At 34.3% G+C, this 16,813-nt stretch overlaps 2 protein-coding genes across 3 annotated transcripts; both read left to right on the top strand.

Moving 5' to 3' along the window:
- Positions 1 to 736: 736 nt before the first annotated feature.
- On the top strand, positions 737 to 6,032 carry LOC122609669 (probable carboxylesterase 11). 2 transcript variants are annotated; one of them, XR_006325364.1, is made up of 4 exons: positions 737 to 1,583; positions 2,567 to 3,198; positions 3,656 to 3,710; positions 5,820 to 6,032. XR_006325364.1 is itself a non-coding variant. In XM_043782623.1 (2 exons), the coding sequence occupies exons 1-2, from the start codon at positions 946 to 948 to the stop codon at positions 3,102 to 3,104; spliced, it is 1,176 nt and encodes a 391-aa protein (XP_043638558.1). In that variant the 5' UTR covers positions 738 to 945; the 3' UTR covers positions 3,105 to 3,591. The 2 variants fall into 2 exon arrangements, 1 of the variants encoding a protein (XP_043638558.1); XM_043782623.1 differs by lacking the exons at positions 3,656 to 3,710; positions 5,820 to 6,032 and having other exon boundaries at positions 738 to 1,583; positions 2,567 to 3,591.
- A 1,181-nt stretch (positions 6,033 to 7,213) lies between these two features.
- LOC122609668 (probable LRR receptor-like serine/threonine-protein kinase At1g67720) lies at positions 7,214 to 12,484 on the top strand. The gene is made up of 15 exons (XM_043782622.1): positions 7,214 to 7,371; positions 7,558 to 8,095; positions 8,935 to 9,446; positions 9,535 to 9,664; positions 9,759 to 9,830; positions 9,909 to 9,977; positions 10,062 to 10,133; positions 10,221 to 10,289; positions 10,401 to 10,573; positions 10,659 to 10,915; positions 11,051 to 11,177; positions 11,259 to 11,324; positions 11,408 to 11,594; positions 11,673 to 11,805; positions 11,950 to 12,484. The coding sequence occupies exons 1-15, from the start codon at positions 7,299 to 7,301 to the stop codon at positions 12,265 to 12,267; spliced, it is 2,796 nt and encodes a 931-aa protein (XP_043638557.1). The 5' UTR covers positions 7,214 to 7,298; the 3' UTR covers positions 12,268 to 12,484.
- Positions 12,485 to 16,813: the final 4,329 nt, after the last annotated feature.

Below are 16,813 nucleotides of genomic sequence, written 5' to 3' on the forward strand. Positions count from 1 at the left end.
GTTTGTACTCTTTATATACTCCGTATTACATTAACCACATTAACAATCAATCAAAATAATAAATTATTGATATATATTATTATAAACATTTATTATGCATTTGATTATGCTAATAGTCCTTAAAGATGTAAAAAGACTAATATCACGTGAGCTTTAATAAAACTGGGCTAATGTTTCAATCTATTTTTAAATCAACCATGAAGCCATAAAGCAGCTACGAGGATCATTGATATAAGTTTTTTAAAACTGAAATGATTAATGAAACGGATCAACAATATAACTAACCCTAAACTTTATTGTATAGAGAAAAACAAAAAAGAAAAGGCAAATCTTATCCATTTATTTTGAAAAGAAAAACTATTAAACACATAATATGACCAGTATAAAACATCACAATAATTAATTCAAAAACAAATGAATGGAGTAGTTAGTTAGTCACTTAGTCGAGCAGTTAATTATAACTTTTTGTTATTCATAACACGTATTATATATAGCTTTGATTTGAACACTTAGTTATGAATATATTTTTTTCAAAATAATCATGCTTAAAAATAAAAATTCAATTTAATACGCGGTCTTAATAGCAGTGTCCATGAATCATTAATTAAATTAAACTCCGAACAAGAGCACTAGTAAAATAAAATCCCACGTAATAAAAGGTCAAAACCTCTAGAAATTTATTTAAAAAAATCCGCATATGCAATGCAATGTCATAATGAAAGCACAGCCTCCTCATTTTGAAAACACAAAAAAATTTATAAAAATAAAATAAGAAATAAAAAACCAACCATGATGATGGAAGCTTCTCCCCCAAATTTGAATGGAACAAGTCAGTCTACTTAAAAACCCTTACAACAACTCAAATCCATATACATACATATCTCAAATCTGTATCTAATTATAAACCAATTATTCATAATTTCCAATCTAAATAAAAACTTAAAAATGCCTTCAGTATCTGTAAAATTATATAGTATCATTTACAAATTCATATTAAAACGTCAATTACAAACCCTAACGGACCAAAATCCCTCCAATCAATTCGGCGTCATTTCACGTCCCGACGAATCCTTTGCTCCGGCAAACCCTACTTTCTCTCAAAACGACGTCGCTACAAAAGATATACATATTAATCCCTTAAAATCATTATCTGTACGTATATTCCTTCCTAATTCCGTTACTTCCAACGGTTTGTTGAGTCAAACTGACGGTGTGTACGGAGGTTACTCGCCGGTGGTGAGTAGTGGAGGTGGACGGAGACTGCCGGTGGTGTTGCAGTTCCATGGCGGGGGGTTTGTGACTGGGAGTAGTGTTTCGGTTGGGAATGATGTGTTTTGTAGACGGATAGCGAAAGCGTGTGATGCGATTGTGATTGCGGTAGGGTATCGGCTTGCACCGGAGAGTAAGTTTCCAGCTGCGTTTGAGGATGGGTTTGAGGTGATGAATTGGTTGGTTAAACAGGCGAATTTGAATGACTGCAAGAGTTCGGGGGGTCGGGTTGGGTTTGAAAGGAGACAGATTGTTGATGGTTTTGGTGAAACATTCATTGAACCTTGGATTGCAGCTCATGCTGATCTATCTAGGTATAATTCTTTGTTATTTGATTTGCTATGATTATGTTAAATTTGTTTAATTTGGTGATATCAACACATGATTTTCATTATTGCATATTTGGTAGCTATCTTAATATGAAATTTTGGGATGAAATGAAAGAAGGATTTGTGAAACTAATCTTAGGTAACTGGTTGACAACGGGATGGATGGGAAGTTTTTGATACGGTGAATAGAATTTAAGTAACATGGCTGTTAACCTTCTTTTTTTTTTTGGTTAAGAGATACGTATGAAAAGCGTGACATAGCATGATGTGCAGAACTTTTGACTCACCTTTAGTTATACTGCTCTTGTTACCTTCAAAACTTCGCCCAAGTTTACAAGCGAATCTTAGGTTAAATGTTTAATCCATTGTCCAAGCATGAAGATAAGCATAACTTGGAGGCATGTGATTATCTGAATTGGAAACATATATGCAGTATCCAAAAAGGACCAAAACTTAAGGAACTTGTGAATTTAGATTCCTGTGTAAACCTTGTGGTTTGCAAACTCTTTTGTTTGAGGAGTCACTAAAAGAAAACTAGTGTTAATATGACTCTCACTTCTGAGGTATCACAAAGTCGAGAGGACTAATGATGTCACACACACAAATACGGATAACGTTCCACTATACTTGAGGAAAAAACCATAGTATTTCCAACAAATTGTTCAGTACATGGGCGTCATCCTTAATGATTAACTGCAGAACCGCCACAACCAAATTAGTATATTCATCCAGGGTTTGGGTGATTTTGCTAATATGCTTAATATATGTTATCCCTCTTTTTTTTTTTTTTTGAACAATGAGTTAGTAATTAGTAGTTAGCATTTAAGACACTATAGTGACATCCAATTGGGCAGTATGCGGTGCTATCCCTCTTACTTTTCATTGTAATTATACAATCCTGAATATTATAACAATATACTTTGTTTACTCAATTAAAAATATTTATGTGTGTTTATGGTTTTTAACAGGTGTGTGCTTTTAGGCGTAAGCTCTGGTTCGAACATTGCGAATTATGTCACCCAAAAGGCAGTGGAAGCCGGGAGCCTCCTGGACCCGATAAGAGTAGTTGCACAAGTCCTTATGTACCCATTTGTCATTGGAAGCACTCCCACAAAATCCGAGATCAAACTAGCCAACTCTTATCTTTATGACAGGACCATGGCAATTCTAGCTTGGAAACTTTTTTTGCCTGCAGATCAATTCAATCTGGATCATCCAGCAGCCAACCCTCTCATGTCTGCTAAAAGAGTACCTTTAAAACAAATGCCTCCTACACTTACAATTGTAGCAGAACATGATTGGATGCGAGATCGTGCCATTGCATATTCACAGGAGCTCCGGAAGGTAAATGTAGATGCCCCGGTCTATGATTACAAAGATGCTGTACATGAATTTGCAACCTTTGAAATGTTCCTCAAAACACCAAAAGCTCAGGCATGTGTAGAAGATATCGCAATATGGGTTAAGAAGTATATATCACTCAGAGGCCTTGAGTTTTCGTATTAAGAAGGTCTAATCTCGAAATTTAAGATTTGCAGGCCGCAATTTTGAGCTCACCAAGCCATGGCACATTTGGCAAGTCACAACAATTTTTGTCAAGGTACATAATCGAAAAAGTGTTTGATTGGTGATAATGTTATGGAGGAAAGTAAGTTTTACACAAACCGTAGCATCAATGTTGCTTATTGTGGAATGGCCAAATAAACATACTCAATAGTCGATGGTCAAAAGTTATTTGACTCGATAGCAGCACAAGAACCATACAGATATCTTTTTGTGTATATACCAACGGAGTGATGAGTTAGCATGTTTGAACCTTGTCTTGTAGGTTAGGTTGCTGACACAATTTTACTGATTCTTTTGTTTCTCTTTTGTTAACAATAATAGTGATGTAGTTATAGTGTATAGTAAGTAATATCTGCTGTTTTTCTTTTTGTATATGAAGTAAATTTTGGTCTTTTTGTTGTGCAATAAAGTCACTTGTTTGTTTAGTTATTTGATTGCAATATCTATCAGTGTATTTGTTTAGTTATGCTATTGGCATTACAATTGATCAGGTAGCAGATACGAGAGCTTTCTGAGTCTCTGACCGTAGTCTACCACAACAGTCAGGTTTGAATTACCCTTCTTCGGCATTGTTATCTTACACAACAATTGACTTTTACCAAAAAAGCTAAAAAGTAATTAAAAAAAAAATCTGTTGATTACTGTGTTATTTTTAAATCGCCCACCAATTAAATCCCTTTCATTTAAAAGTATCAGGAAATATATTAACTTTACGCAAATTGGTTCAAAAAGTTATGTTATATGTATTTAACCCTCTCCTTTGTATGTGGTTTAAATTTTTGTTTAGTTGAGTCCTCCTCAACCTAGCTTGCTGTATTTTGTTATATTCTACTAGTAAAGTTGCTCTCATTTTTTTTTAATAAAAGAAAATATTAATAGTATGTCGTATTACTTTAGCCTATACACACTAAAATACGATATAATACATATATAAAAAACTCTATAAAATTCATGGGTCAAAATCTAAATCTAAATAATTGAGAAATCATAATATGTGCAAGACAATCCACGTAGCTTACATTACTACTAAGACAATAATCAAGTAGTTAAATTATAGTTTTACATAATAAGAAAGAAAAAAAACACAGAGACAATCAAATTTACAAATTAACATCCAATGCTAATGCTAATCTACTAGACACAATGGCGGAACTTGAACATTTATTATGGAGGGGCGGATTTCTATGAGATATAAAATTTAGCTTTGCAAGAGAGGCTAATATGTATTATGAAATTTATTTTTGAAAAATGTATAAGAAAATTAGTGTTAAAAACAAAAACTTTTGAAGGGGCTCGAACCCCTCGGAACTTTAAAGAGTCTAAAAAAATCCGACAATCACCAATCACTCATGTGTTATGGCTTTATTTGGTCTTGGGCTAGGTATTCTTGATTATGCAAATTTTAATTTTATCCTCTTAGGTCCACACAGACAATCGCTAAGACGCTAATCATGTCCAATGTTCATTATGACATAGACAGATATACATTTTTTCAAATATTTTAATGCAATTTTATCAAAAGCATATTATTTTTTTGATAAAATAAAAAGTAAAAAATAAAAAGCTCATAGTATATTTTTGATGTGATAAATCTTCATTTTTCTTTCTTGAATTTATTAATACCGTATAACTTTATAAACATATATATATATTTTTTTTGGTTTTAAATATAACAATTTTTTTCCCTCGTTTCGAATGGGGAAGTGATAGCTCACTACTTCTTTTGCTAGATTTACCATGACTGTGTATTATTCGCTTGTACAGTCAGCTGTAAAACTTATATGATGTAATACATTCATAAAAATTAATGGTATGGATATCAATTCTTTCAAATGGCATATTAAACTCTAGAGACTTGATCAATACTATTTAGGCTGGTGCCAGACCAAACCGTCGACTACCTCTTCAATGAGGAAGAGGTTGGCACACCCTTGTCGACGGGCTCTTCATAAACGGCCATCGATGGGAAGATGACTAAGGAGAGAGAGAGAGAGAGGTGGGGTTGGCGTTATATATATGTGTGAGTATAAAAATTGAGGAAGAAATGATGAAGATGTGAGGAAAAGGTAAGGTTGGTAGTGAGTGAGGAAGATGTAATTTATGAGAGAAAAAAACTGATGTGACAGTGTGGATGATAGAGAATGATGTCTTGGGTTGGTATAGGCGTTAGTAGATCGAGACCATTTAAGCCAAACGTCCAAACATGTGAAGGTGGGGTTATGAAATGCATTTGCTTTTGGCAAACTCTGTGAAAAAGCCTTAAAAGAGAGTTTGGTCCAAAGTGACAAAGAAAAAGATTTCCTTTGTTACCAAAAAGCAAAAGCAAAATTAAAGCAAAGTTTAGATAAGAGTTAAATGGTGCACCTTTTGTATCTGCTTTTCCATCCTCTTTCTTTAATCATATATGCCTTTGCCTAGGTAAAATTTCTCTCCTTGAAACATACATTAATCAACTTATCATATATTAAAAGTTTATGAGCTAAAATAATACTGTAATTTATATTTTTATTTTTTTAAGGCTATTGTACAATTTTATATTCTTTTAATCAATACTGACACACGTGTGAACGTTCACTATCCTACAATCGAACTCTTGCGATATAGGTTTCAAACTTGGTAACATATGGTCGTTGATTCCTCCATTTCTTGTTGCAGGTTCTTTGAGGCGTGTAGGACCCATAAAAATGCGTAGCAGTGTAGGCCACTCGAAAAGATGCATTCACAACTGTCAACTTCTAAATGAGACAATTGAAAAACACGCAGATACATTCGTTAATTGACGACATAAATCCATGTATAAATGTTGAAAATTTCCGTTAGCTTTGTAAAACTAGCATTAATTTATGAGCAGTGTATTAATTGATCACATATGAGCCAAATAAACTGGTCACTATGAGATGGAGTACTGTGTGACAAAGATGTGTAAGGGATGGATAGACACGTAATTAAATTCTATCATAACAAACAAGCTTAAAATATATTATGCATAACCCGAGCAAAAAAAGTACGACATCTAGACTCAAGAGGAGTTGGCTAAAAAGTTAAAGATCAAAAGCAAAAAGTGAAAATATGACATTTTGGAGTTTAAATTATTGTACTCGATCCTTTAATTCAAACTATGATGAAAACATACTTTTTAAGTTTTATCGAAGTGCAACCAATTTAGGTTGTATTATACAAAGAAAAAACTAAAACCGGTGGTTCATTATTTTGAAGAGATCACAAACACTGTAGTTTTCAAATTGTACATTACCAATACATCAACCTTTGATGGTCTTTGTTTCTAAGTGAAAAAAATGAATATTGACCAAAACTAAAATACTAAAGGATAAGTATACAACACAAAATCACAATTTGTGCATGCTGAAAATTTGAAATTGGTCAAAGATAGCAACAGAAAGTGTACAACTTTGGCCACCAACCACCATTTATTATGAATCAATGCTTCTATCATGATTCATGTATCATTAATCATCATGCATGTCCCAAAACCTGTAACTAAACTAGGAAAATCAAAAAATAAAGTGATAGATCATAAAATTTGATTATATATCTTAATGAAGTAATATATTTCATCCCAACCTATATAAAAAATTAAATATGGTCAAATTAAATATTTGGACTAATAATGTAGCTAATAGCATCGTAAAAGCACAAGTATTTGGTTGTAAATTTGACTATTAAGTTTATAACTGATATAAGTACATATGTTCTTTGTGTATAAAAGAATGATAACTAGAACAAAATGCATATATTTCAGAGCTTGGAAAAAACCAAACCAGTAAAAACAGATGCAGTAAATTGAATGTAAAAAGTGTAGTTTTGAATTATTAAACAAAAAAGTAACAAAATAGATGATCATATGAGGGAGTGATGTTTATTTTTCCACCTTTATTTGAATGAGCTGGTGTCATTTCCTTATATTCTTCACCCAAAGCAAGAAAAAGGTGAACCTGAGATTCTGTCCATAAGAAAAAAGCAAGATTTGAAAACAGACAAATGTGAATGAAAACATTATCAATCAAAAAAGTTGATTTGCAAGTGGAGAGGCTATCACTAAGAAAAATATTACACTGAAATGCTTCTATATGCATACAACTTCCAATCCTTTTGTACTACTTCATCTTAATTTTCATGGGTCTAATTCTTCATTTCATTTCAGTACTTCTTGGCTGCTTAATTCCATCTCTTCTTGGTCAAGTTTCAGGTATGCAAAAATCCTGTATATATATATATATATTTTATTATATAGTAACTTTCAAGATTCTTGTGTCAAAAAGGTATGAAACTCGAAAAGATCTTCTCAAGATTTTGTGTTAATTAGCAAGTTATTAAAGGGAAATATATAGATTTGATACAATATGATGTAAATGTTAATTTGAAAATCTTGCAGAGTTTGTAAGTATAGACTGCGGGGGAAGAAGTGATCATACTGACTCTAAAACCGGCTTACCATGGGTTACGGATTCTGGGCTCATTGGCCATGGGACATCGGTAGAGATTGAGAATCTGAATGGAACCTCAATTCAATATCAAAGGCGAAGAGACTTCCCTATAGATAATAAAAAGTATTGTTATACTTTGAATACTACAGAAAGAAGGCGATATATAATCCGTGCCACGTTTTTGTATGGTAGTTCTGATAGTGAAAACACATACCCGAAATTTCCGTTATATTTGGATGCAACTAGATGGGCGACCATTAGCGTGTTGGATGCATCAACAGTATATAGTAAAGAGATGATCATTAGAGCACCTTCGAGTTCAATTGATGTGTGTTTGTGTTGTGCCACAACCGGTTCTCCTTTTATAACCACGCTTGAGCTCCGGCCATTAAATCTTTCTATGTATGCTACTGATTATGAGGATGATTTCTACTTAAAGGTAGCAGCTAGAGTTAACTTTGGTGCTGCAAGTGCGGAAGCTATAAGGTATGCTCTGATTGATCTTCGATCTGGCCACATGTGGTAAAAGGGTGGGTCGGACATGCTGGGTAATGGGTCAAAACAGGTTACCATACAGTATTCTCTGATTGATTTTGGATCTGACTACATGTGGTAACATGGGTGGGTCGGACATGCTTGGTAATGGGTCAAAACAGATTACCATAGAGTATTCTCTGATTGATCTTGGATGTTACTACACGTGGTAAAATGGGCGGGTCGGACATGCTTGGTAACGGGTCAAAGCATGTTGCAGTAAACACGTTTACAAAAACCATTTTATTACAAAACTGATCTATATTTTGGAGTAGATGATGTATGCAACTATGCACTGAAGAGATGATTTTTTTACCCTTTGAATTTTGACCCATTTGATGTAAATAACTCAATTCAATAAGGATTCAAATTTTCCACTTCTATATCTATATCAAAATATAATGAACATATCATAGGTGTAACCACAAGAAAAAAATGCAATGTCATATTCACCTTTTACCGCCGTAAACAACACACTTGTAATTTTATTTTTACTCTAATATGAACGTTCTTTATAGAAGGACACAATTTTTGGCATTAAATGGTGGAAAATGTTAAGTATGTTGCATGGCTAAAGAATGGCAAGTATGTAAAGGTTACAAATTGCATATTCTGGTAAGAAACTATAAGATGGTTAAAAAAAGTTACATCGTGTATATCGCTAAAATGTTAATATCATACTGCATCTTCTTGCATTTTCCCCAGTCATAGTGATATGATACGATCTATTCAGTAAAGATATAACAGTATTGCTCCAAATGTCAACTGAATCAACTCAAAATTTTAAACAGGTATCCAGATGATCCATATGACCGGATATGGGATTCTGATCTTGCAAAAAGGCAGAACTTTCTTGTAGGAGTGGCTGCAGGCACAAAAAGGATTAATACAACAAAGCAAATAAACACAAATACAAGAGAATACCCACCTGTGAAAGTCATGCAAACTGCTGTTGTAGGCACTCAAGGGACTCTAAGCTACAGATTAAATTTGGAAGATTTCCCTGCAAATGCTCGAGCATATGCATATTTTGCAGAAATTGAGGATTTACCTGAAAATGAGACACGAAAATTCACGATGAATGAGCCATACGTACCTGACTATAGCAATGCCGTGGTGAATATCGAAGAGAATGCTAATGGAAGCTTCACGTTATACGAACCAAGTTATATGAATGTCTCGCTATCTTTTGTACTGTCCTTTTCTTTTAGAAAGACACAAGATTCCACACAGGGACCACTCATGAATGCAGTTGAAATCAGTAAATATGTACCAATTTCCTCAAAGACTGACAAAAAAGAAGGTAATACAACGACCTTTTCAATTACGTATATCTGGAAATTAATGAGAATTTCCATACATGGTAATTAAGTTCATGTTTAATTTTGAAGTGAATGTTCTTGGAGCCTTTCGCTCAATGCTTGACAATCGGGAATTGATCGAAGAAGGTGATCCATGTGTTCCTGCTCAGTGGGAATGGGTAACTTGTAGCTCAAATATTCCTCCCAGAATCACCAAAATGTGAGTTCGGAAATTACCAAGTGGCTGAGAACGTTTTTAAGGAAATTTTCTTTAAACTATTGATACATCTGTACATACTAATATGCAAGAACAGCTTATTGTCAGGTTCAAATTTGGAAGGTGAAATACCACCAGCCATAAAAGACTTGCAAGGGTTGATAGAGGTGTAAGTATCAATGAGCTATAATGTCAGATAAAAGTATAAGGATTGTTTTAACTCCCCAGTACTGGTTTATTCTATCAGGTGGTTAAACGGGAACTCACTCAATGGGTCGATCCCTGATATGAGCAACCTTGACAAATTGACAATTATGTAAGTTTTTTTCTGACAATGATTAACATTCTAGATACATTTTGTAGTGTTTGCTATTATATTGTGTCCTTGTCTGAATTGCAGACATTTAGAGGACAACAAGTTGACTGGTCCTTTACCATCTTACTTTGGTAGCTTGCCAAACTTAAAAGAACTGTATGTCGTAATCTTCATATCTTTACTTCTATTCGTAATATGTTTATGTTTAGAACAGTGCAGTCACTTTAACCAATATTTATGCAGGTACGTACAGAACAACTATCTGTCTGGGGACATCCCTCCAGCATTATTATCTGGAAAATTAATTTTTAAGTAAGCTGCTTCTTATTGTTTTTCCTTCAAAATTCGAGTGAATTGTTCATTATATACTGACTGATATTCGAGTGAATTGTTCATTATATACTGACTGATGTATGTATGCAGTTACGAAGGTAATCATGGTCTACGCAAGCATGGGAAGAAAAAGTCACATTTCAAGTTAATTTTGGGAATTTCAGTTGGAATACTTGCAGTTGTATTTATTCTGTTCATAGGAAGCTTGTTTGTATTACGTTATTTTGGGAGAAAACCACCTACTCAAAGAAGTGAAGATAAAGGTAGGCAATCATACAATATTACCGATAACTTTCATTTATGATCAAGTTTAGCTGAATGGAAATATCGAACTATTTATTACATTAGGAGCAATTTCTTCACGCAAGAGCATACTAGGATCAACGGGCTACTCAGTTGCACGAGGTGGCAGTTTGATGGATGAAGGAGTATCATACTACTTTTCACTTGCTGAGATAGAGGCTGCTACGAGTGGGTTCTCAAAAAAAATTGGTAAAGGAAGTTTTGGCCCTGTATATTATGGAAAAATGAAAGATGGAAAGGAGGTGGCAGTTAAAATGATGGCCGATTCATCTAGCCATGGAGCCCAACAATTTGTTACCGAGGTAATATTTGCAAACAACAGTTGTATAGTCATTTTGATTTTGGAGACATCAAATATGTAACACTGATCACTGATGTGCTAAATAGTTCCAACATGCTATAATCATTTGAAATCTTGAATTGCCCTATATTCACAGGTTGCTCTCTTGTCAAGAATTCACCATAGAAATCTAGTCCCCTTAATAGGCTACTGTGAAGAAGATCATCATCGGATGCTAGTATACGAGTACATGCATAATGGAACATTGCGAGATCATATACATGGTATGTCAACTATTTAAACACAATTTCCAATTTTCCTATGCACTTGGATAAGTTATATGAGTCAAATAAATATGCCAACAGACAAGGTGAACAAGAAGCACGTGGACTGGAGAGCTCGTCTACGTATTGCAGAAGATTCAGCCAAAGGTCAATTCCGTCAAGCTTCTTTTTTCTAATATCTTTACAAATTTTTTAAAATAGAATATCACTGAAAGTTTAATGTATTGCAGGTCTCGAGTATTTGCACACTGGATGCAATCCAAGTATTATTCACCGGGACATCAAAACTAGCAATATTCTTCTAGATATTAATATGAGGGCTAAAGTATCAGATTTTGGACTTTCGAGGCAGACTGAGGAAGACTTGACACACATATCAAGTGTGGCAAGAGGAACTGTTGGCTACCTTGACCCTGAGTAATTAAGCTACACTTAACAGATATTTATGCTTGCTAATGATCTTATCAAGTTCTTAACCAATTTTTTCTTAACCAGATACTACGCCAACCAACAACTAACTGAGAAAAGTGATGTCTATAGTTTTGGGGTTGTTCTGTTAGAGCTTATCTCAGGAAGAAAGCCTGTATCTCCTGAAGAGTTCGGAGCTGATTGGAGCATTGTTCACTGGGTAAGTATATTGCCAGCTATATATGCATATATATTATCTATATAAGCCCTCCTATAATCTACACATTTTTAACATATCCGTATATAATAGTGATTATATATGCACATATAATGGAAAATATATATTTTTTTTCTGATGATGCAGGCAAGGTCTCTGGTTCGTAAGGGGGATGTAGTGAGCATCATAGATCCTACATTAGCACAGGATGTGAAAATCGAGTCTATATGGAGAATTGCAGAAGTAGCAATCCAATGTGTGGAACAGCACGGGTATTCTAGGCCAAGGATGCAAGAAATCATATTGGCCATACAAGATGCAATCAAGATCGAAAGTGGAAACGATGGCAAGCTAACCTCAGAAAGTTCAAGAGGACAATCTTCACGGAAAACGTTGTTAACTACCTTCCTCGACATTGATAGCCCAGACCTTTCTAATGATTGCCTAATACCTTCTGCTAGATGATATCTAGGCAGTGTGGTGCATACTCATCATCCAATATAACTCTGAACAAACCCATACATAAACCTCGATCTCTTTTTTTTTTCTTAGAGTTTTTCTTGTGGAAAAGTTGACTCTTATATATATAGCAAGACCTTTGAAATTAAAAACTTTTGTTAATTGATGACATTCATGCTATAATAACTGATCGATGGCATGTTAGTATGTCACACTATAATAACCCTCGGTTCACTGCATAAGTAACATTGTGCATGGTGTTCTCGCCGCTTTCAAGAGCTTCAATAATTAGCCTTTCATTAATCATCACGATAACTTCACCCGAATTCTTGTTCCCGAACATCTTGACTGCCTTAATCGTTACGTGGAGTTCGAGTTTGTTCTCTCGTATCGTGGCTTCATCAATGTTGAACTTCATGGGAAAGTTCCAAGTAGGGTTTGTACCACCTTTTTTGTGAATAGGGGTTTTGAGTTTTTGAGTCGTAGTCTTGGAACCGAAACCACAGCATATACGTCCATAGCGCCTATGAAATTGATGTTCTTGATATCCCTTGCCGAAACAACTGTGATGTATAAGGTTCTGTACTCCATGGCTTAACTAATAAAATCTTAATGAATCGAACAAAATTAATTAATAGAAGTTTATTATATAACTAGTTAATCAACCCGGGTTCAACCCGGGTCTTCTAATTATAATTCTAAAACGGTATAGAATATGTACAAATCCTAAAAAGGGTAACATTATTTGTGTGTCAATGGTTTCAGTCGTTTCTCTAAAGTCACCCACCTTAGTTCTGAACAACCACCTAATGGAAGATATCAAGACTTAAAAAAGAAGTTACAGTGATCCAAGAAATTCCTCTGAAATTTAAGTGAACATTGAATGATAATTAAAGTATGAAAAGTAGAAGACTAAGTTTAAAATGGAGACATTCAAAGGTAACACATTTATGAAAACATTACCAAGCTTGATTATATGAAAATGTCAAATCTTTTGTAGCACTTCTTTATAGACGACATTGGTTGTTTTGCTTGAAGTTTTTCCACCTTTATCGACAATAAGGACCTTCAAACCAGATTTGGTCGTAACCCTTGAAAGTGCGACATATAGTTGACCATGTGTGAAAACCGGACGTTGTAAAAACAAACCCACTTGAGCTAACGACTGTCCTTGGCTTTTATTAATGGTCATGGCAAAGCAAACAACCAAAGGAAATTGACGCCTTTGAAACTTAAATGGAATGCGTATGTCTGATGGTGTAATCTTCATCCTTGGTATGTACACTACATTGTTTACATTTGAACCTGAGATGATTTTTGCTTCAATGACATGGGGAGCCATACGCACAACTTGCAATCTTGTTCCATTACACAAACCTTTAGACTGATCTATATTTCGAAAGTTTTAAAAGCAGCTTATGGTTTGGTGTGCCGGAGATCTTAAATCCATTTAGAACAGCTGGTGAATATAAAGATTGTTGAAAGGCGTCAAGTGATTCGGTTTCACATGGACGATCAGAACTGAAGTATGTCCTCTCTTCTGCTTTTATCAGGGACAAAACATGGTCATTGATGCGATCAACCTCGTCGTTAGTTGGAACTGATATAGCCTTGTCACGAAAATATCCAGGTTCATGAAGGTGATCGTTATATTGGGATAAATTGCATCAACAATGGCCTTAATATGATCACCATCAGATTTGATAAGAACATCATCCGGGAATTGAACATCAGCTTCTCCGCCTTTATTGTTATCTCCGATAGTTCCTTCACCAATTTGTATGAGCCAATCTGAAAAGGCCTTGACTTCAGTGAGTGATGATTGTGGGCTCCCTAACTTTAAACGCATGTTTTCGGTTAGCCTCAAAACAGTACAGTGACGCCATATGTCAGAAGAATTATTGATGCGTTAACAATTTGTGCACGAGTGCCTCGTTGAATAACTGGAAGAATCTGACGGAAGTCACCCCCAAAAAGAATTACTTTACCTCCGAAAGGTTTATCACCTGAAGCACAAGATGATGAAGCAAGTATGTCACGCAATGTTATGTCCAACGCTTCGAAACAATGTCTATGCATCATAGGTGCCTCGTCCCAAATAATTAATCTTGTCTTTACTATCAATGATGCTAAATCACTATCCGGAGTTATAGAACAAAAAGAATCCTCATTTATGTTGATCGGTATACGGAATCTAGAATGAGTTGTTCTGCCACCTTCTAGCAGTAAAGATGCGATACCACTTGATGCAACATTCAAGACTATCTCACCCTTTGAACGAATAGCCGATGATAAAGTCTTCCAAATATATGTCTTACCTGTTCCACCATAACTAAATATATGTCTTACCTTTTTAGGCTTTTACTGACGTATGTCTGTAAAAGTTGATTTTGCATGGGTGATGTGTTAGAAGAAACCTCCTACTGTTGTTGGTTACACCAAAGTTTGATATTGTTTTTACAGAGCCTTCTTCAAGCAGCATATCAAACATACTTACGAGATTCCTCTTAATGGCAGCCTGGATCTTATTTGACTGTAATTGTTGAGAGAAAAACGGTAACATAAGTTTTTGTAACAGTAATTTGAAATTAACCTAAAAGTTGTATAGAACGTATAAAATAAGGCATTCAAACATGCAATAAAACCTGTTCATCCATGAGTAGCATTTCGATGCTCGCAGTATTTGATGGATTGTTTGAATAGGACTGCTTCCAGAGGCGGATGATCTTCACCTTAATTGTGCAGCCTTCTGTTTCTGCGTTAATGGTATTGATGAAAGTAATGTCATTATTATTAGCCATGTGGAATTGGTATTGTTTTTTGAGAGAATGTAAATGAAAGAATGGATGTGTGTGAATACCAATTCCCGTAATGTATTCTTTATATAGGGATGATACAGATTTTTTTTAAAAAAAAGATCTGTTAAGTTGTTAAAGTTTTACACAAAATATATGTTTTGATAGCTACGAATCTGTGTTAGAAAATAGATATAATAATTAATTGAATTGTTTCCAGAATCCTTTGTATGTATATAGATTGTTTCCAAAAAATAATGTACATATATATAATATATCATATAAGTTAATATAGATTGTTTCTAAAATAATTTACGTCCCTCATATTATATAAATATAACTTAAGAAAATAAAAGATTTGATATGAATTGTTTTGGAAGCTAAGAATATTTGATTATGATAGTACATAAATAAATATAAGATAAAAAGTTCTACCAATAAATTATGTCTTACGTGGATCATAAGAGCCGACCCAAATTTTGTCATAGTCCATGTAGAATGTTATTGTCAGTGGCCTTGCAACCAGGCTAAAAGATGGGCCAAAATACGCCAGGTGTTGCTGACATGGCATGCTTTAGAAACAACATATGTGCTGCAGTATTCTCCCAAATAGGAATAGCTCCAAAGAAGATGGAATCACATGTAGATGGAAAAGTGTCTGGATTAGAGGGTGTGAGGAGTCACCTTGTCTGGATTATAAGAATGACTTTTATTACCTTTGCAGCATCATCGGATTGTTCTTAACAGGTGCGTATGCAAGCCATGGAGCTGACACCTATGAAGTCAGAACTCAGAAGTGTTTATAACAATTGCAAAAAACTAATAAACTTAGAAGGCAATTTTGCAAATTTATGCAATTAAGTGAATGATAAATTATCGTTTTACACCTATGAACTAACTAATCACTTTACTTACAGTAAAGCCAACCCTTGCTGATGGGGCCAATGTTTTAGGATAATCTTGCATCATAACAGGTTAAACCAATAAACCAACAAATAGCTTAAAACAAAATGGGTCAAACGGGTAAAAAGCCATCCAGCCTATTTACAAACCTCCTGAATCATTTTAATTAAGAAGTGTTTCAGATCAACATGAACAAACACATGTTGGTTCATAAAAAACCACAACCTGGCATGGATTTCTCTACAATGATAATAAAGATTGCAACATTTATTTAATCAATTACCAAAATAAAACCACAACCTGGCATGGATTTCTCTACAATGATAATAAAGCTTATTCCAGGAGCCTGCAGTTTATGGAATTATCATTAGCAAAATTGTCCTATACTATTTTCCATTGCTAGTAAAAACAGATTTTAAGTGAATGAAAAGAGATGAGAGTCATGCCTAGCATCTTAGCGAAGAGTGAAACACATGTTTCATTTTCGATTTCAACAGGCTCCTGTATCTGAAATTCCACCTCGCTGAGCATTTTGGAAATAATATAAAAAAAGAAGTCCCAATTTGAAAAGAACCATATTGCAAATTCACCTGTCTAACTTCCGATTCAAAATCCCTTATATTAATATAAGAAGCTTAATATAAGAACATAAAAAAGCTATAAAAGTATAAGACCCTGATGGTTTCCATTCTCTTTTTCTATTCCATTCAATTTGCCATTTGATTAAGTGTAAGTACGCGCATATAAAGTGATTAACAGCTTTGAAGGCAATCAACGAAACGTTGAAAAGTGATTATGAGATATCAGTAAAAAGACTTAGTAATACACATGTTAAATGTATTAAAATGTTTATT

Source organism: Erigeron canadensis, chromosome 8 (assembly GCF_010389155.1).
Source record: "Erigeron canadensis isolate Cc75 chromosome 8, C_canadensis_v1, whole genome shotgun sequence".
NCBI lineage: Eukaryota > Viridiplantae > Streptophyta > Magnoliopsida > Asterales > Asteraceae > Erigeron > Erigeron canadensis.